Here is a 20402-nt window from a genome sequence, read left to right on the forward strand (position 1 = left end):
GAGATTTTCATTAGAATTTTTTCCTTCTTGTGTCAGACTCCCACAAAGAATTAAAACATTGTATAAGGCAGTCATAAGGCAGATTAAGGAATTTGCTGTTCCCAGAAGCTGGTGTTAGGCACAGCACCTCCTCACTGCCTGTAATAGTAACAGACAAAGGAATGTATGGGCAACTCAGTATTTCAGAGAAGCATTAAATACCCTGAGTTGGGAGCGGCCAACAGGAGTCATCGAGTTCAACTCCATGCTGAGCTTTTGCTGGGTTTTGTGACCAAGGGCTTTCAGAGGGCTCTTCTGCCAGGGGAACCAAGAGGACCTGGGGCATACCGGGGGTGTATCCTGCCCTGTTGAAAGATTTTCCTCCTCCAACAAAAACAAGACTGATTTTTAACTGAGATATTGGCAGTTACACATGAAACCCCCAGTACTGGCTACCAGCAGGGCTTTGCCCTGCAGGAACAGCAGTGGGGGCAAAGGCAGCTGTGACCTCCTGCAAAGGACAAAAACCAAAACCAACCAATCCCACACAGCAAGGATTAAGTTCTTCCAGGGCTGTACTCACATCCTCAGCATGGTGGAAATTTTGACAGCTCATTTCCATGCCATGAGAAGAGGCAGGATCATGGGATAGCCCACGGCACAAGCTATGAAAGACTAGTAAGTACCCAGTGAGTACATGCGGTGTGTCAAAGGGCAGGGGATCTCTGCAGACAAGAGGTGCTGAATCACCGGCAAGGCTGTTCCTCTGTGACATGACAGCACACAACACATGAAACTATGTGAAAGGAGAACTTGGGGTTGATATTCTCAGAGCTATTTTTTCTTTCAGGTTTTCAGAGTCATGAAATGGGAAATGTATACTCCTATTCTTATCTCCCAAGTTTCCCAGCTAAAGGGCTCTCAGCTTCTGGGAAGATCAAAAGAAGTTAAGTAAATCACCTGCCAAGCTGCAGTATCACAGAAGGAAGTGGAGAGAGACAGGAATAGAAACCAGGAGGAAGAAATCTGTATGATTTGACCAAGGCTGAGCAAGCACATTGGATCACGTCCCTGAAGCCAGTCTGAAATCCACATACCTGAGGCTCAGCAGCACTGACCACCCAACAGATCCTTGCTGGGCTTGTGTCCTCACAGCAACAGCTGGGAAGTTGTCATTCCCTGTGTTTCCATAGGAAAGTGATTGAGTCTTCCAGCTCCACTCCCACATCACAGCTAAGTCACCACTCTACTGGAGCTCCTCCTGACCCCTCGGGGCCCAGACAAGCACAGGGTCCTGGGGCACTGGATGACACAGGGATATGCTTAGGTGAACAGTGACAAAGGATGCCACAACAAAGACCTCAATTCTCCCCACACCCACACGGCACTGTGAGGTCTGGGATCCCTAATACTGGTTAGTCACTTTGACACAGCCCTCTTTACCTAAACATTGTGTAATTATAATTGTTTTTCAAGAAAACAGAGTTGTTGAAGGAAGACTCCTGTTGACTCAGACAATAACACATCACGGGCTCATGGTTCTAAACAGGGAGAATGTTGTGTATGGATATTGTAGTTGTAGCTATGGCTTTGTTACTGAGAAAACTCTTTTCATTTAAAGGGCACCTTTATTAGTATATCCAAATTTTACTCAGCTAAGAGGAGGCAGTGCCCAGACCTGATCATTAGAGCCAAATACCTTGTGAGCAAGGTCAGGGGAGCCAAACAATGTCTGACCAAATAGAATCACAGTACATCCTGAATTGGGAGGGACCCACAAATATCTTCAAGTCCAACTCCTGGCCCCACACAGGACATACCAAAATCCCACCGTGTGCCTGAGAGCATTGTCCAAATGGTCTTTGAGCTCTGGTTCAGGCTTTGGGCTGTGACCACTGCCCTGGGGAGCCTGTTTTAATGCCCAGCCACCCTCTTGGAGAAAGATCTTTTCCTAAAATCTGACCTAAACCTCCCTTGACACAGCTCCAGCCATTCCTTCAGGTCCTGTCACTGGTCACCAGATAGCAAAGGCCAGTACTACCCCTGTGAGTGACCAGGGCAAAACCAAGCTGTCCTATGAAGGGCAAGTAGTGTCCCAACACTTGCTTGGAAGCAAACTCTAGGAAGAAGTGAAAACTACAGCACTGTGCTCTGTAACTATCTCTGTACTACCACTGTGCTCTGTAACTACCACAAAAAACCAAATCCAAGTTTTTTTTTAAAAGAGACAATTTCATGTTAGTACTTCTTTAGCTGCCTTTTAAATGGTTGATTCAGCACTACAGTATTGTATGAACAAATCTGTTGAGCACTAAATATTTTTGAATAATTGAATTTACTCTGGGAGACGGTGATAAAAGGTACTTTTGTCTGTTCTCACCTTACTCAGAAGCAGGCAGCAATAATTTTTGTTTTTTGGAAAATCCAATCCCAACACCTTTGGAATGTGGAACCTGGGAAGATCATCCCATTTCACAGAATCACAGAACAGCTTGAGCTGGAAGGGACTGTTAGGTTAGGTCTGAACAGTAACTTCTATTTGAGTTGTACTCGATTGCAGGTTAGTGAAGCTCACAATGTGAATTGATCATCTTCAATCTGTTTTTGAGTCTAAGCCTCAAGAAACTTCACAAGCATCGTCAGAATTCTATTAATTCCATATAAACCCCCACCCAGGGACTGCTTTACCAGCAGTCCTCACCTGGCCAAAGTGACACCAACTCATCATGGGGCTCCCTGGTCCTCATCCCTCAGTTCCCCCTGGCACCATCTGGGACAGGTCACCTGCTGTGCCTTCTCTTGCTTGCTTTTGGAGATTTCCCACTCTTAGGAAGCTCCTTGAACACAGAAAGGAGCAAAAATTATAAATTGAGGAGGGGCAGAAATGAGGGCAGGGAATCAGGTGAGACCCTGTGGGAAAAGATGTCCTGACATCCACGTTCTCTGCCCCACAGGCTGGGCTGCCCTGCACGTCTCAGCCCAGCCTGTTCCTGCTCTAGGATAGGACTGACTTCCTCAGGCTCACCTCTGCTTCTCCCACAGGGCTGGCACTGTGCCACTCTGGCCCTGGCACCAGGAAATTTGGTCCTACCGTTGGTTGACTGCTGTGAGGGATGAGTCTCAGCAGGGACAGCCTGGACACACACATAGATTTACAGCCAGAAGGGAAAACACTACCATCAGGAGGAAAACAGAAGTATGCTTCAAAATAAGATAAAATTGGCACCTCTGGAACAGTGATGGGAGAATACAAAAAAGTTTGGTGTGCATTAGAACTCCCTGAGTCCTCTCCCACAGAGCCTGGAGGGCTCAGCCCACTGTCAGCTGCTGAGCAACATGCATGAGAGTACCAAAATCTACAGGCAGGAGAGTGAATTTACATCTTGTGCATGACAGGGAGGCAGCCTCAGGGCCAAGAGGGCTGCAGACTGTTTCAACAAGATGAATTGTGTATTTGCCCTGGTTTCATCCTGTCACATCTCTCTGCACACCTTAAAAATTCCCCCACTCTTGTTTCCTCTATCAATCCTGGTTCTCCACCCTTGGAGACCCAGACATGAGCCAGCTATGTGTGAACACACTAGAAAAACTCCCTCTGACTCCTTCCACTCAGATTCATTCCAAACTTTGCAACTGAGGCAGAACCTGCAGTGCTCTCCTTGGATGAGGAGAGACGTGTCCCAACTGCTCCTGCAATGAGCAGGTTGGAAGCACGTCAGCTCCTGCTGCCAATGCTCCAGGGTTTGAGGCATCAGCACCAGCCTGAGTCATTGCCACACCTGTGGTAACAGGTGGCCAAGGAGCCCATGGCACCGACCTAACCCACCCTAGCACTTTAAACCAACCAGTGGTTTTGTGGGATTTTATCTGGGTTTAAGCATTCAACAGCAGGGAGAACCCTGACATGGAGAATAGCATGGGCTTGGCTTTTTATGTAGTGCTTGTAGCATTTGTAAAATTATCCTCTGAGTACTAAATATCTGAGTCATCCTGGAACAGCACTGCATCTACTTTTAGAGGTTACCATGTGCTCTCCTTTGCCACAGTTCATGAGGAAAGAGTCTCTTAAAGCATCAGGGGAAAGCTCACACTGCTGACTCTTGATCTTCTCTCTCTGGGCTTTGGAAACTTCAGGGGAAACTGAAAGGGATTTTTATCCTCTTAATGTCAATTAGCTGAAAAGGTGAAATACCTTGTGATGAAGCCACGGTTGTTTTGAGAGTGCTCACTGTGTGGTGCCCATCCTGGCTTTTTCAGCAAAGCCCAGTTCCTGGAAGCCCAGCAGGATTCACATGCCAGGGTGTTTGGCCACCCTTATAAAGGTTAATATTTATCAGAAAAATCTTCCTCAGTCACCCTGCCTACAAGCCCACGTGAGAAGAAAATTCCATGTGCAGAAATTCCAGCTAACTTGGCAATGAGGGGAACAGGGCTGGGAGGAGACCTGAGGAGAAGCTGCAAATCCCCTGAACGGAGCATGATAACAACACCTGGGTGTTCAGGAGATACCCTGGCAGAGCAAATCAGGCTGGTGGCACCAAGCTGGGGAGCTGCTGGTGGCACAGGGCATCATTCCCTGCCAGCCCCTCGGTGCTGCAGTGGCCGGTGGCAGGGGAAGCCTGGCAGTGAGGAGAGCAGAGCTCTCTGACACAGGCTGGGCCATCTCATTATTTAATCCCCATCTCCTGCTTCACCGAGCTGAGCTCTGTGGTCCCCACTGCAACCTGCCAAGGCACAAGGGGGCCACACATGGTGTCCTGAGGAGGCTGGACGTGGTGGACCCTCATTCAGTGTGGGAGGCAGTTCGTGCACTAACAGCTCTCCATTCCTGTTCCCCTTCAGAGCGAGGACTCCGAATCCTTCGTGCTGAGTCAGGATAACTGCAATGCAGCAGGATGGGAATCCCTCAAGGAGCTGCAGCCAATGCCAGAGGCTCTGGCTGCTCCAGCTTTCAACCCATCAGCACTGGGTGTCCTGCCTTGCACTCTGCCTTGGAGCAAAGCTTCAGTTCTCACAGTGCTCCAATGGAAACCCTCCTCATGTCCTGCCCCAGCTGCTCCTGGACCATGCCAGCGGCACTTGGCTGCTGCCAAGGGACTCGGAGTAAGTGACACTCAGAGACGGAGCTGCATCCCACGGGATAAAGCAGCTTGGGAGGACAGAGATCAGACATGGTAAAAACCGAACACTGGGAAGGGGAGTTCTGGTCCCCTGTGAAGCTCCTTAGCAGGATCTCAAGGCCAGACTTGATGAAGCTTCAAGGAGACTGCCAGGACTGAGGGGATTCCCAGGATCAGCCCAGGCTCAACGCACAGCTGCTTTTCAGGCATTTGCTTCTCTTCTTCCCTGGCTGAACCGACCCAGAACAACACCAGGGTCGTTGAGCTGCTTCATCCTCAAAGCCCAAAATGGGTGAGACATTGCAAACCTGAGATCCCAGGTCAAGCCTGGGATCCTCAGTGGAAGCCTGTGGTTCCAGGCAGGTGTTAGCAGATATCCAGGGACTCCCGTGCTCTGGAGCAGTGAAGAGGCAAGCACTGCCCCTTGAGATCATTCCCTGTCATCCAGACTGCCATGGATTAACTTGTCACTGCAGCAGGAAGAGCCTGGGATGTGTCTGTGGGCAGCGAGGGGAGGGTAACATTCCCTTCTTCCCCCCACAGCTTCCTTGCACGGAAGAAGTGCGGGGGCACTTTTGCGTAGCACTCACTTCAGAGAGCTTTAAACAGCTCCAAGCCAGGGGAAAAGATCATTTTCTAAATTCCTGGCATCTGCTCCACTAAAAAAGAGCTATAAAAAGTCAAACTCATTCACCACATAAAATGTAGCTCTGCATCATCATTGCTACAGGCTGGAAAAAGCCAGAGGGAGTCAGTATTGTCTTGTTGACTTCCCTAAGCAACATCTGTTAAAAAAAAAAACTCCTGCAGTCAGCTCAACTGCCTCAAGGCCAGCTTTTGGCTGACTGAGCACATAGTCAGGTTTAGGGACAGAGCTGGGGCTCAGAGGGACATGGTTGGGCTGACCCAAGAGACATGAGTGTCACCCTGGCCACAAATCCCAGTGCAAACTGTCTGCATCCCGCTGGCACACAGCCTCACCATGGCTCAGGGGGCAGGGGTTGGCTGGGGGTGTGTGATCACAGAATTCCAGAAGGGTTTGTGTTGGAAGGGATCTTCAAGATCATCTTGTTCCAGTGCCCTGCCATGGGCAGGGATGCCAACATGTGGAAAAGCACGTGGGGAAAAAGAGACAAGGGGAAGCAGGGTCAGATACCACAGTCTGGGATTCCCAACATCACCTCCAGGTGAGACTAGGAAAGGACTCGGGTGACAGAGAATTGTATGATAAAATAACTTCTTTGGTTTCTTTCTTTAGAAAACATCTTTCACATGTGGTATAAACACAGGTAGTTAAGAAATAAATTTCAAGTGAGCTGTACCAGTGAGTCTGGGGTATCCTCCCCATTCCTGTGCCTCAGCACCAAACTCTCTTCTCAAACAAAAGCATGACAAAAAAAACCACAAGCAAATCCTCTGTGGAAAATACTGTAAAATTACTAAAACCCCCAACAAGCCCAAAGTTACACAGTTTAAAACAAAGCCAAACAGTTTTATATAAAGGGGACCATGTTCTTCCCCAGAAATAATGACCCTGGATGCAGGTTTTTCTTCTGATAAAATATTAATCCTTGCTGAGGTCTGGAAAATCAGTGCCCAGCAACTGGTGAGCTTCCAGGAGCTGGCCCTGCTGCTGGCAAGGGGATGCTGCTGCTTACACATTACATCCCATCCCATCCCATCCCATCCCATCCCATCCCATCCCATCCCATCCCATCCCATCCCAACCCATCCGCAGTGACACAGCTGCCATGGCATGATGCCACTCCATTGTTCATCTCTCATGCTGCTTTTCAAGTTATGTTTGGAAAGATGAATAAATTAATGAAGCCTCAGAAGATAAAAACCAAAACAAAGAGCACCCAAGAAGTCCAGTTCACGCTCTCAGGGCAGCTGGAAGCGCTTGCGGACCTTCTCCTCAATGGAGTGGAGCTTGACCACACGCAGTGCATCCAGCAGCTCCTTGGTGACTTCAGAGTCCTCCTCCTTCTTGTGAGTGAGGAAAGCCCGGAATTTCTCCTGGATGGCTGCCTTGGTCCATGCTGTCTGCTTCTTTGGAGAGCGCTCCAGGATCTGCTGCAGGCGCTTCAGCTTCCTGACGGGGATGTTCTGATACACCACAAAGTCTATCATGGCTTGCTCGCAGTCATCATCTTCTGCGGCTGGTGGGGGAAACAGCCCAGGGGTTAAAGGGACATGGGACAGCAGGGCACAGCCCTGCCAAGGCTGTCTGTGGGACATCTGCCCAGGGAGCTGGTGAGTGCCCCAGGCCTGGACGTGCTCAAGGCCAGGTTGGATGGGTACTGGAACAGCCTGGTCTAGTGGAAGGCTGAACTTCCTAGCAGTGATGCACCTTGTGTGGGGCAGTTGGAAAACAAGGTACATAGGAAAGTCAATAGGTACATTCACCTTCTACAACTTCTGTAGAAAGTCAATGCACCTATTCAATGCTCCTCCCCATCAGGGAATAGAGGAAAAACACAGACAAATCTGAAGCAATTGCAGTAACTATTTACACATTCTTTTTTTCTGAAAGTTTCTGTTTTCCTCCACAGATTTGTAAACCTTGTAACAGGACCAGACCTAAGCACAGACCCAATCAAGGCGCTGGGATGGGACAGATCTGGCCTCAGCTGGTGGAAGCTGCTGGAGCGCATCCAGAATAAGGAATGAAAACAGAAAGAATTTTCAAGAGGCCAAGGCCAAAGGATTACTCAATCAAGGAGAGATTAGCCCAGTTTCATGCCATTGCAGACAGGGAACGGTTTCACTGGTTATAGTGGAGTGGGCTGAGCTCCACTGCTCAGGCTCTGCCTCTCCAGCAGGCTCGGCTTGATGATGAGCAGATCCCTGTGTGCCTCCTGACAGGAATCATAATAAACTGAGTTTAAAAAACCCTTCAGCTCTCACTGCTGGGGCCTCCTCCCTCTATAAATACCTGCAAAGGGCTGGTGTGGCTGCGGGGGCCGGTGCCTGACTCACGTGCTGCCAACACTGCTCTGACCTGGCCATCCCCCACCCCGGGACTGCGTCCCACTGGTGACGGAGCTCTCTAGTCTCTGTGTCAGGATCACACTCCTGGCAGGGAACTCGTGTGAGTCAGGCTGTGTAAGGAGAAATCGCTGTGCTGGTGGTGCCAGGAGAGCACAGAAAGGTGAGAGCTGCCTGGGGGGGGAAGCCTCCATGTTCCCTTGCCACAGAGGAAAACCTTTTAGAGCCATGGGATGTCCTGAATTGGAAGGGACCCACAAGGTTCATTGAACCCAAGTCCTGGCCCTGCGCAGACACCCAAAACCCCTATAACTCTCCTGACAGCTTTGGCCATGAGCACTTCCCTGGGGAGCCTGTTCAGTGCCTGACCACCCTGTGGGTGAGTTTCATTAACGCTTTTCTACCAAGCTTCATTCTGATGAAAGAATGACATTCTTTCACTCCAGAACAACCTCCCCTGGATGTGATGAGGTCCTCATTGCTTTTCAGATTATCAGGACATGGCACTGTGATAATGTCATCCAGGCTCATTTTCCCATTAAAGGTTGGACCAGATAAAATTTCAAAGTCCCTCCTATCTTGTGCTCTTCTATGGCTTTATGACTGATTATACTTTTGGAAGCATAAGGGTGAAGCTTTATGGCTGATTATATTTTTAGAAGCAAAAGGGTGAAGGGACACTGCCATTCAAACCAGTCACATGAAATTAGTTTTCCATGTCTGGATCCTCAGGGTGGAACAGGTGGTTCCAAACAGCTTCAAGCCTCACCTCAACTGGCATCAGGCCCTTGGGATGGGTTTGGGGGCCCTTGAGGTGTTTTTTCTGTCCCTTTCTCAATCCCTAACTTGGGGTGGGAGCATGTTACAAAGCACCCTCTGCCCTGCACCTCTCCCCTGTTCTTTTGCAAAGAAAGGTTGAACCAGCTGGTCCTTGAGATCCCTTCCAACCTGGGATTCAGGGATTCTCTGATCTGTGCCACTAGCTGCTCCTGCCCAAGCTTGCACCTCTGCCATGGCTCAGCACCACATCTGCACCGTCAAGGTGACGTGTTTGACACCACATCTCCTTTTACACCTGATGGGTCAAAATCCACCCAACACCAGCTCCAAGGAACCTTGGGCTCTGCTCCACCCAGCCTGCACAAGACGTGGCTGCCATAAAAGTTTCCAGAAAACATGTGGTGCAGCCAGGCAAAAGGAGTGCAGGATCTGTGCCAGCAGCCAAGCTGGGTGCCTCAGCTGCTAAAACTATCCCCTGTCCCAGCACTCCCAGTTGTCCCTGGAAAGATCCAGCAGGATTTCACTGTCAGCTCTTTGTTCTCACTGTGCAGTGACTGTTGCTTAAGTCCAGCACCCTGTCTTTGCTCTATGGGACTGACACTGGACAGAGATGAAGTGAGACAGACTATTTTAGCCATAATTATTATTAATTATGACTCACTCCATGCTTTTACAAGCCATTTCACCTCATTTGCATCTAAGTAGGAGAAAGTCATGAAGAAGTTTGCCCTCACCCTGGCAGCATCAGTCCTGACACACTGTGCCCGTGGCTCACCTGATCCCTCTGTGCTGTTGCCTCTCCCCAGTCTGCAGGAGGTGCAGAGGGTGTCGTGGTACTTGTTGCCCTGCACGTTGGTCACCTTCCCCTGCTTCTCACAGTCCTGGTGTGGCTGGCATGGATTGGTACCGGAGTTGGAGGAGAAGAAGCCATAGGGGCAGTCATGGCACTGGGTGTCCTCAAAGGGGGTACCTATGCGTGGGGAGACAACAGGACTGCCAGGGGAGAAGCTGGCACAGGAGCAATCAGCAGCTGGGGAGGGATGTCAGACACCATTTGGGCGTGAAGGGGAAGTTTTGGAAATGATCACTGTCAGCATCTCCCCTGGGAATTGCATGTCCTCTTGTGGGGCAAACAGCAGTGCTGCCCCACTGTGCTGATAAATTGTCAGCAGCCCACAGATGTAAGAGGACAACCAGAGGACATCTCATCTGCTGTGAAAAGGCCACCTCCCAGGCAGGAGCCCGCAGCCAGGCTGGTGGCTGAGCTGCCAAAGCAGCCCTTCGGTTCCCAGAGCCCTTTTCCCCAGAGCCAGAGGCTCCCGACCAAGTGAAAGTAAAAGTCTCTGTGGAGGGGAAAGCTCAGCTGCCCTTGGCCACGCTGTCACTGCTCCCCTGGCTCTGGGTCAGCTCTTCCCTTGTGTCACAGGGCTGATGCCACATGGGCAGGATCGCACCGAGCAACATTCCCGTTCCCCGGGAGGGGAGGGGAGGGCTGGGGGGAGGCAGATTTCCCACCCCTTTCACCTCCTCCTCACAAATCAAATTACAAGCAGTTCCTATGTGTTGCCACCACCTTTAGGTTTCCCCAGGAGTCTGATCTTTCAGGTCCCTCCCAGCCCAGACCATTCTGTGATTCTGAGGCACAGCCATAACCCCCAGCACCTGAGCCACTATTTACAAATGGGAAATCCCAAAGAAATTGATTTGCCCGGGGGGATCGAACAAGGATCAAAGCCCTCATCCAACCCAAACAGCAGCAAACTCTGCCTACAGCCCCCAGCCCACACCTTCCCCATCCAGACACCAGCACTGGCAGGTCCAGGGCTCTGCCCACCACCCTGGACACTCGGTCCTTGCTGTGGTGTTCAGGTGGCTGGGCTGGGGGACAATCCTCCCCACACAACAAGCCATTTGCAAAAAATAAATAATAATAACATAAAAACAGCTTCTCCTCAAATGCCCAGCTTGCTTGCATGGCTCCTCAGTCCTAAAGCCAACCCTCCAGACAAATTTAATGTTTAATTTCAAAGTGCTTCCCTGCAGTGTTTGGAGATCTTCTTCCCCCTTTGCTGTGTTACTCCATTTTGTCATGTCCTATGGAAAATTAAACCCCAAATCTCAATCATAAACATCAGCTGAAGTCAACAGATATTTTCCCTCTGGCTGGTGAGCCTGGAGCTCTTCTGTGCCACACATGGAAGGACTTCAAAAGACTCCATGCTTCAAAAGCCTCCATATCTCAAAAGCCTCCCCGCTCCAAAGTGTGAAGCAAGATACTGCTGGGCTTGCTTGTGCTGCCCACACTGGTTTGCTGTCCCCTGCTGTGGTTTCCAGGCAGAGCCTGGTCCTCAGTGACTGATGAGTTTACACACATTTGGAGCAATTAAAGGACCAGAGAAATTAGTACTGGGGAAACAACGGGAAAATAAATCTCCTAAAATACCTTGGGACTTAGATCACACAAGGGGATGGAATCTCAGACTCAGGAGTCGAAACAAAGTTGTTTTTGTGGATTTGGAACCTGGCTGCGTGTCCACTGTGTGTTTTCAACACAGCCTCTCCAAACCGCTCAATGAAAAACCACAAAACTGGCCCCAGAGCTATACAGATTCCCCAGCCCTGCCCTTACGTCATCAGCCACCTTCTTCAGCCTAATTAATCAGCATTCTCAGCTCCCGGGCTGCCTGTGCAAGGAGAAGGGAGCTGATGAATGGTCAGGAGCAGCTTGGACCTTCCCACCTGCCTGTGGAAAAGGGCCAGTGGCTCCAGGGATGGCCAAGTCACAGCCTGGCTCTGCCTGCTGTGGCAGGTGAGGCAGGTAGCCGGGGTTGACACATCCCAGCAAAGTGTGCTGCTGGGGATTTCAAAAGCTTTCAAAGTGATAGCCGGGGAAAAACCCAAGTAAATTCCTCCTTGGAAAAGAAGCAGAAGCACGCTGGCAAGGATGGCACTGTGCCACTACCAGAGCTAAAAGGGAATCTGTCAGGCTCTGGGCAAGCATTGACTGCTGTACTTGGCTGCTGTATTTTTCCTTGATTTTTATCTCCCGCGGAGATTTTGGGGCGTGACAAGGATGGACGGCGCCCGTCTTACTTACCCGGCTTCGCGACGCCGGAGCCCGGCGGGCACTCGGAGTGCCTGATGCAGAGCTCCATGTTCGAGTAGTAGCCCTGCTGGCACTGGCAGGCGCGGTTGTGCGTGGCATTGCACTGCTGCACCTCCACCTGCTTCTCCCCGCAGATGACGTTGCAGTAGCGGCACCTCTCCAGGTAGTTCCAGTACTGAGTGTAGTGCAAATCCGGGCAGGGCTCGCACTTGGTGGGTTTGTCCCTGGAGCAGTGCTGTGCCACGAAGGTCCCCGGCGGGCACTGCTGGCAGGTGATCCTCTCCCTCGTCACAGCATCCTTCCACTGGTACGTGGGCTCGGCACCGCAGGAGAGCTCAGCCAGCAAAAGGAGCAGAGGGGGGAGCATCCACTACGGCAAAGACAGCGCAAAGAGCCTCAGCTCATCCCCAGGCAGAGGCGGGAGCAGCAAACGCGGCTGCTGCTGTTACAGAACTTCTTATTGTTGTAGATACAAGAAATTGCCCTCCCTCCCTGTGCTGTTCCCAGCCCAAGCACCAGCTGCTGCCCTCTTTTGCCATCCCAGCTGACAGAACATCCTTCCCAAACCCTTTTGTGGTGCTTTCAGAATCCAGCTTCCCTCATTCAAACCTCCAGCACGTTGCCCTCTTTCACCCCAGTCAGTTCCCCACCGCTGCAGGAAAAGACACCTTTGCAAACCAAGAAGCAGGAGGGCTGTTTTCCAAACCAGCAGATACAAAGCGTGCTCCCTAGGACCTTTAACACTTTTTGGAAACCCAGATGCTCTGGATAGGACTGATCCCGGAGCTTGCTGATCCTCCCTTTCCTTTCCAAAGCCCACGTGCCCAGCCTGACAAGCAGAAGATCCATTACCTTGGATGGATGCCTCAAGCTCGGCACGTGGCAGGATGGCATCGCTCCGAGGGCTTCCGAGCGCCGGGATCAGAAACCTGGGGAGACAGAGAGGGTTCCTCAGGGCTGGGCCGGAGCTCCTGGCTGCAGCAGCAGGTTCAACCCAGCCGGCCAGGGTAAAAACAGAGGGAGATGGGGAAGGGCTGATAAGGAAGGGCTGTTGGGAAGACTGGGTTTCCTCGCCTCTTTCTTCCGAGTCAGCCCTTCCTCCGAGGGAGATGCCGGCTCTCCCCAGCGCAGGGACGGAGCGGAGCCTTATAGCGGCTGCGGTGGGAGGCTCTGGGCACCCCCGCATCCACCCACAGCCAGTGGACTCATCCAGGGAGGGAAACCAACCCCAGCCCACCGCAGCCGACAGGGAGCAGGAGCTGGTGGGGAAGCAGCCGAGGTCTCCCTTTCCTCCCCTATCCCAATCCCATCCCTCGGGACCACCGGCTCCGCTCACCGCACCTCCGCCTCGCACCTCCGCACCGCGCCGCTCCCCGCGGCCGGCAGCGCCTTTATAGACCGGCCCGTAGGAAAGACCCCTCTTGGGGAGGTGACATCGTGACATCGCTGCTCCATCCCGGCCCCCCCGACTCCATCCCGGCCCCCGAGCCCTTCCCGATCCCCCGCCGCGGCGGCACCGGCGCCCTCTCTCACCCGAGCGCCGCTTTCGCTCTCGTTTCTGCAGTTGCCTCTAAAAGTGGAGCTTTCAGAGCAGTGAAGTTCGTGTACCTGTGTGGAGGAAGGAGGCGAGTGGGATTCCCATAGTTTTTCAAAGCTCTTTAAGTTTTACAGGGGGTTGGCGAGAAATCGTTTTCTGGCAAGGGGAAAGGCAGGGAAATCCCCTTACGAACGTTCTGTTCCCCGGCTGTAAGTGCCACATAACTTCCCAGTAACAGCAGCTGCCTCTCGCTGGGAGTTTGCCCCGTCAAAGGCAGCCCCGAGGGGCCGATTCTGCCTGTGGCTGCGGGCAGGGAAACCAGCGCTGTGGGGAGCATCCCTCCGGCCCTGCGCAGGGGCTCCGGGACCACACCCCACCCCACTCCCCCTCCGAGGGCACTGACCCTGCCAAAACAGCCCCACGGCCAGTGCTTGGGCTCTGCGTTCCTAAAGCTCCGAGCTTCGACCCTCTCCCTTCAGGAGCGCCGAGACTGACACCACCTCCAGCTGTAACACCAAACACGAGTGCCTTTCATGGCACCGCAACATCCAGCAGCTCAGGAGGTCAGCACTTAAATCCCTGACAAGTGACAGTGCCCTGAGTCTTGGACCCCAAGGATTCAAATGAAAACTGAACTCAGCCTTGCAGGTACAGCCTTGGCAGACCATGTGCTCCAGTGCCTCGTTCAAGACATGGGACTCCTGCACTTTGTCCTGCCCTGTCTCACCAAATTCCCTCTGAGCAGACATTGCTGAACAGTCAAAACCAAGCCAAATGCTCAAAAAGCAAATGCAAGTCTCTGCAAGGGTGACGGAACCACAGTGAGGACCTGAGAGGATGTGGAGGTTTTTCTGCTCATGAGTCAGCAGCCAGCTCCTCTTGCAGATCACTACAGAGAATTAAAAATTCTGTATCTGCCTTCTGCCTCTTGCCTCCAGCTTTCAGCCACTGGGGCTGCGGATGGAGAATCTCATGGATTTTATTCTGAACACTCTTAAAGATCAGACCTACAAGAACTAAACACATCATTCACCAAGAAAATCAAACCCAGTTCTCCACTACCCAGAAGGAGAAGGAAACCACAATGGTCAGAAAGAATCCAAAGCTCCTTCCAGTAAGATCAGTTTCCACCCACCTTGGTTAAAGAAAATTCTCTGTCTCCAGCAAGAGCCAAGGAGGGGGGTCAGTACTACAGTCCAACAGGGGCTGGGCTGTGTTATTTGCACTTTACACAGAACAGGTGATGGACTGATTTTCACAGGCCACTCTAAAGTGGTTTTTCACTTTACTGCTCGTTTATCTCGATCCCCTGTGGCTGTGCAAAGTAATCCTGATGATCTGTAACTCATTTTGACAATAATCCCTGAGCCAAGAACTGCTGCTTTGTCAGTGTGCATCAGCTCAGTAATTAATCAGCGAATGTCTCAGCCTTGCCCTGGTACTGAGGCACAGCTCCTTGATGTTTTTTTGGGTGAAACTCACCACTAGACTGGATCCAGTAGAAAGCCCTGCTCTGGGCTCTCCCACCTGGAGAGTTTCAGTGGGATCCCTTTGCCTGAGGCTTGACCACCCAGGAGCTGCAGAGCATTTCCTTCTCCGCAGGCAGAAACACAATTAAGTTTTCCACCCCTGGATTTCACATGGAACCCACAAGGTGTATGAAACACCAGCAGGTGGTTTCATCCTGAATGGCAGCTGCTGGCAGTCCCTGTGTCCCAGCCATGCCCCCGCTGGGATGGAAACTGAGTCTGCAGCTCCTTGCTGCACTGTGATGCCTCATCAACAATTATTTTTGTTGTGAATTCGATAATGACAAAAATGTGTCAGATGGATGCTGCTAGAGAGCAAAACACAACGTTAATGGGACAGAAAGGGCTTCCCCAGACAACTTCCTCAGACTCCAACATCTGGTGGAACAATGACCTTTGATTAATCTTTGTCTGTCTGTTCTTTTGTTGGTCCAACAAACCTCCCAGAATGGGTTTATAGGTCACTGCCTGATTACCAGAAAGCAGCAACACAACTCACTACTGACTGACCAGTGGAGGTAGCATGGAAAAGGAATTCAGCATCATATTGCCATGGCTCTGACTTCACTTCTCTGTACAGGGCACAGTTTCACACTCCAGGGTGTAAAACTCCAGCAAGCACCTTCCAAAACTGCTTTTGCAGAATAAGATTTCTTGTTACATTCATAGAAAATTCTGTTAAGCAAAGAAATCTCTCGTTTCCCATCAGTAACCACTTTGCTAGTCAGAGACAGGGCTCATATTTTTCCTGATGAAACATTTTGTTTTGCAGCTTTTGGTCACTTTTGTGAGTCCTCTCAGTTTTTTTGGGGGGGAGAAAAAACCGGCAGGAAAGGTTTGTTCAATGACACACCACAATGCTCCACGTCTAGTCATAGCACTGCAAGGCAAGGGCAATCAAAAACTCAGTATCTACTTCCTTCATGATCTGTCAGTCATGTGTCATTTGCTTCTGAAAATCAGCAAGGAGTGTCCAGGACAGCTTTCTGTCCCACCAAGCCATTCAGTAATTTGCATAAATTCTTCTAAGCATCTAAACTAATAAAGAGTTTCTGAAACAGTATTCTCACTTTCTGTTCCTTATAATTAATTAACGGTCCTTGTCTTTCCTTCTTGTAAATTCAATAAGTTTCAGATGACAGAACAGCCCTGACTGCTGGGGACCCTCTTCTTCCAGGTCTCACCGAATCACAGCAGGGTTTGGGTTGAGAGGGACCCACAGCTCATCCAGTTCTCCCATCTCCAGGACCCATTAGTGTCCATCTGTCCTGGCCCAGCCACCAGCAGCAGGGATGGATTCCCAGATCCACTGCAGTGCAATTCCCACTGCACCAGAAATCAGCACCAAACCCAAACCAAAGCCATGTGCACTGGCAGATGGACTGGTGGGACAGTGTTTCAGAGCTTGTCTGGGGGACTCAGCTGGTGAAGGGCAGTGACTGCAAACCTCTTCAGCAAGATAATCCTTCCTCTGAAGAGTAAGAGATGAACAGAAGGAGTCCCCTGGACAAAGGAATAGAATGTCCTGGGTGAAAGGAGAGAAAAAGCCTCGGCAAGTTTTCCTTTCAATGTAACAAAGACAAGGAGCTACTGGAGAAGATCCAGCAGAGACCACAGAGATGATGAAGATCCTGGAGCATCTCAGAGGAGGAGACACAGCTGAGCCTGGTCAGGCTGGAGAAGGTTCAGAGGGGATCTCATCAATGAAAATATCTCCAAGGGTGCCAGACTCTTTTTATGTCCTCAGCAACAGGACAAAGGAGCAAGAGCCAGAAACTAAAACTCAAGAATTTTCACCTGAATATGGGGAATAGCTGGAAGAGCTGCCCAGGGAGGCTGTGGAGTCTCCTTCTCTGGACATTCCAAACCCACCTGGATGCATTCCCAGGTCCCCTGCTCCAGGAGACCCTTCCTTGGCAGGGGGCTGGACTGGGTCATCTCCAGAGGTCCTTTCCAACCCCAACCATTCTGTGACTCTCTTGGAGGCACTGAGATATTCTCAGCATTGTTTCTCTGCCCTGTCTCAGGACAGAGGATCCCCAGGGTGGAACAGTCCTCATACTAAAACAACTCCAGGAAAAGGCACAGCTTTAAAACTACTTTAGCTGAGGGGAAAAAAACAGCATCGTAATATTTGTCCCAGCCAACCCCTTTCCAAGCATGTGGGGCTAATCAACCCCACAATAATTTTCAAGTATTTCCTTCTGTCTTGCTGGTTCTGGCTGCATTTTTGCAGCCCACAGCAGCTAATTCCCATCAGCAAACCCGACCTGAGCCGTGGTGTCACTGCCCCTGAGCTCGCTCATGGCTGTGCTGTGGCTTCCCTCCAGTGGCACAAGCAGCCAGCTGCAGTTTCCTGGCAGAGCAGGCACTGAACTACCCACCAATAAATGACATTTTACAGCTCACTGCTCCCAGCCTCACGCCAAGTATTTGTCTGTTCATTTTTACAACACACCTGTATTTACGTAACACTTTTCTGTCATTTCCCCCACTCATACTTGAAACATTCATGGCTTCATCTGCATTTTTTATTCTTGTTTTGCTGTACTGAATAGATACATGGCTAGAAGATAATATTCACCCACAAACAAGACAGAATATATGATAGCCCAGAACTACCTCAATTCCTGCCTAAGCCTTTGTTAACTGTAATCAAGTAAAAAAGTTCCCATTTCACTGCCAGCAGCTCTGAGATTTGAAAGACACTGGGTTTGAATTCTAGAACCAGGAGAAATAGGAAACTTTGTTAAAATGAGCTCACCTTTCAATTCCATTAAGAATAACATTTTATTAACATAAAGTTTTCCAAATTCCATTGACACGAAAAAAACCTACAGGGTACAACATTTCCACTTGCTCCTACCAGGGCCATTAGGACTCAATGTCCAATGTTTTTATATCTGGTTATTTTCTGTCTTCTTAATTTTTTTTTTAATTTAGCCAAATAAAATTTAGACAAAATTATTTTATTTTACAGCCTAATTTACAGCAGCTACAGAAGATTTAAAATTGATATAATTTTTTAGCTTAACCACTTATATCCACTACTCACAGAGAGCGGAAATATTAAGGAATTTTTTTTTAACCCATCTAATTTGATTAATTTAAAAGTTTTAAAACATTTAGCTTCTTCTTCTTCTCCTAGAAAGCGAATCAGGTAACACAGGCACATGGAAATATCACTGAGAATAAAGTGAAGAATAAAGCCTCCTTAGAAGCATGTTCCAAAAAATCCCACCATGATGGATGATGGAATCAGGCTTTGGGATGCACAGCAGATGAGAGGGAGCTTCTGCTCACCATCCACCAATGGAAGTAAAAAATGCTGCCAAACCCCAAAGAGTGAATGTGAATCACCTCTTCCAGGAACACCAGTGGGGTAGGGACGGGTAGTCTGGCCTCCTCAGCCAGCTCAGTTCCATTGTAGGAGCATTCCTGGGGTTTTTCCATGATCTGGTATTACCTGAAGGGCCCATAAAATGACAGCTGCCTCCAGGATATAGAATTGCAGCCTAAGAGTAGCCACAGGAGAATTGAGAGGATAAAATAAGTAAAACATTAACTTAGTTCTAACAGAGGACAATGTTCTGCTTTGTCTCTTGCAGTGAGACTTTTCAGACTTGATCACCTTTGTTGGAAAAGGATCTGTGCTGGTGTTCAGCTCGTAATCCAGAGGCAAGGATCACAGGGGGTTTAAAAGAACCTTCATCCTGCTCCTGCTCAGCAAGAGCCAGAGCACAGCCACTGCCTTCTGCTGGCAGAAAGGCTTCCTGCCCTTTCTGTGGGTGGTATCAGGACCAGAAGAAAACTTGGATTAATCGCTGCCTCTTCACATCACTGTGGCACTTGGGGCACTTCTTCACCACCTGTAGAAATCAACAAGCAAAACACACAGGGAATGTATTTATTGTGGAGAAAATGCCATGAATGGAGGGGGGTTTCATGTGGGCAAATAGTGACAGAATAAGGGGCAGTGGTTTTAATCGAATGTTTCCCTGTTTCAGTTTAAGTTTTAGGAAGAAATTCTTTACTCAGAGGGTGCTGAGAGGCCCTGGCACATCTTTCCCAGAGAATTTGTGGCTGCCTCAGCCCTGGAAGTGTTCAAGGCCAGTTTGGATGGGGCTTGGGGCAGCCTGGTCTAGAGGAAGGTGTCCCTGCCCATGGCAGGGAGTGGGAAAAGATAAGCTTTAATGCCCCTCCCAACCCAAACCAGTCTGTGAATCTCTGATATTAAAATCTTTACCACATTTTGGCCAACATGAACTACAAGCCACAGCAGCCACCCATCAGTCCCCGAGATCATATCTGCTGTTTGCAACCTTCCTGTTACCACACAGTCGATTATTTCCTTGATACTAATAAAAAGAAGATGAGGCTTTGTGCACCATGCAAAGTGGCCCCAGACTTTACAGCACCTGACCCAGCTATGAGACATCTGGAGGACTGAAATACAGGAACGAGGAAACGTGGAGCTGCAGGAGCTCTTGTGAAGTGCAGCTGCACCTGTGAGTAAAATCCTGTCAACTGGCTGAGTTCCCTGAATTCCTGCTTCCTCTTGCACAGATGACAGGGAAATGTCTCTTGGGCATACCCGGACGTGGATGACACACACGGTCATTGCCAAGAGTTTTGTAGGGGAACCAAGTACATTTATTTCTTCATAACACCCCACACCTTTCTCATTAGCAGCACGAGACATGAAGACACAAGAGGCATCATTTCTCCATCCAGGTTTCAGTTTCCTTCTTCACTAATCATCAGCTTTAAAGTAATTTGACTTGCAGATGAATCCAAACCGTTCCTCTTTTAGCTTGCAAATTACTGGTAAAACTGAACTGGTCTATTTCAAAAAAGAGATAGTAATCTTTTTTTTTTTTTTTTAATAAAATAATCTTTGGGAGAAGATTGCCAGCTCAGGAGGTTTAAAAAGGTGGGTAGCTACATCAGGTGCACTGCACAGCCTTCCCTGAAGTGTGGGAGTTCCTCATGAGGATCACAGAGTGGTTTGGGTTGGAAGGGACATTAAAGCTCATCTCGTTCCAAACCCCTGCCACAAGCAGGGACACCTTCCACCGTCCCAGGTTGCTCCAAGTCCTGTCCAACACAGCCTTGGACACTTCCAGGGATGGGGCAGCCACAGCTTTTCTGGACAGCCAGGGCCTCACAGGGAAGAATTTCTTCCCAATATCCCATCTAACCTCTGGCAGTGGGGAGCTATTGCAAGAAAAGGTGCAGACTGCAAAGTAGGCTCAGGCAGTAGGATTTTTGTTGTGGTGACATTAACTGAAATATCTAAAATGGAAGGGGAGAGGAAAGGTCACTCTGTCTCCCAACAGCCAGCACTTGGCAAAGGCAAT

The 20402-nt window shown here is 49.8% G+C and overlaps 1 protein-coding gene across 1 annotated transcript; it reads right to left on the reverse strand.

Annotated features, from left to right (window-relative positions):
- Nucleotides 1–6319: 6319 nt before the first annotated feature.
- Nucleotides 6320–12873, reverse strand: TNFRSF6B (TNF receptor superfamily member 6b). The gene is made up of 4 exons (XM_021527427.3): nucleotides 12829–12873; nucleotides 11968–12346; nucleotides 9646–9840; nucleotides 6320–7261 (listed from the first exon to the last, which is right to left on the reverse strand). Exons 1-4 carry the CDS (start codon nucleotides 12868–12870, stop codon nucleotides 6984–6986), a joined length of 894 nt encoding a protein of 297 aa, XP_021383102.1. The 5' UTR covers nucleotides 12871–12873; the 3' UTR covers nucleotides 6320–6983.
- Nucleotides 12874–20402: the final 7529 nt, after the last annotated feature.

Source organism: Lonchura striata, chromosome 17, assembly GCF_046129695.1.
Source record: "Lonchura striata isolate bLonStr1 chromosome 17, bLonStr1.mat, whole genome shotgun sequence".
In the NCBI taxonomy this organism is placed as follows: domain Eukaryota; kingdom Metazoa; phylum Chordata; class Aves; order Passeriformes; family Estrildidae; genus Lonchura; species Lonchura striata.

Bases quoted from the DNA above. Each gene is read 5' to 3' on its own strand.
- TNFRSF6B (XM_021527427.3), bottom strand. From the start codon at position 12,870: ATGCCATCCTGCCACGTGCCGAGCTTGAGGCATCCATCCAAG. The intron at 12,347-12,828 runs GTAATGGATCTT...TCTTTGCCGTAG, and splicing joins GCTTGAGGCATCCATCCAAG to TGGATGCTCCCCCCTCTGCT. The intron at 7,262-9,645 runs GTGAGCCACGGG...TTCCCCCACCAG, and splicing joins CAACAGCACAGAGGGATCAG to CCGCAGAAGATGATGACTGC.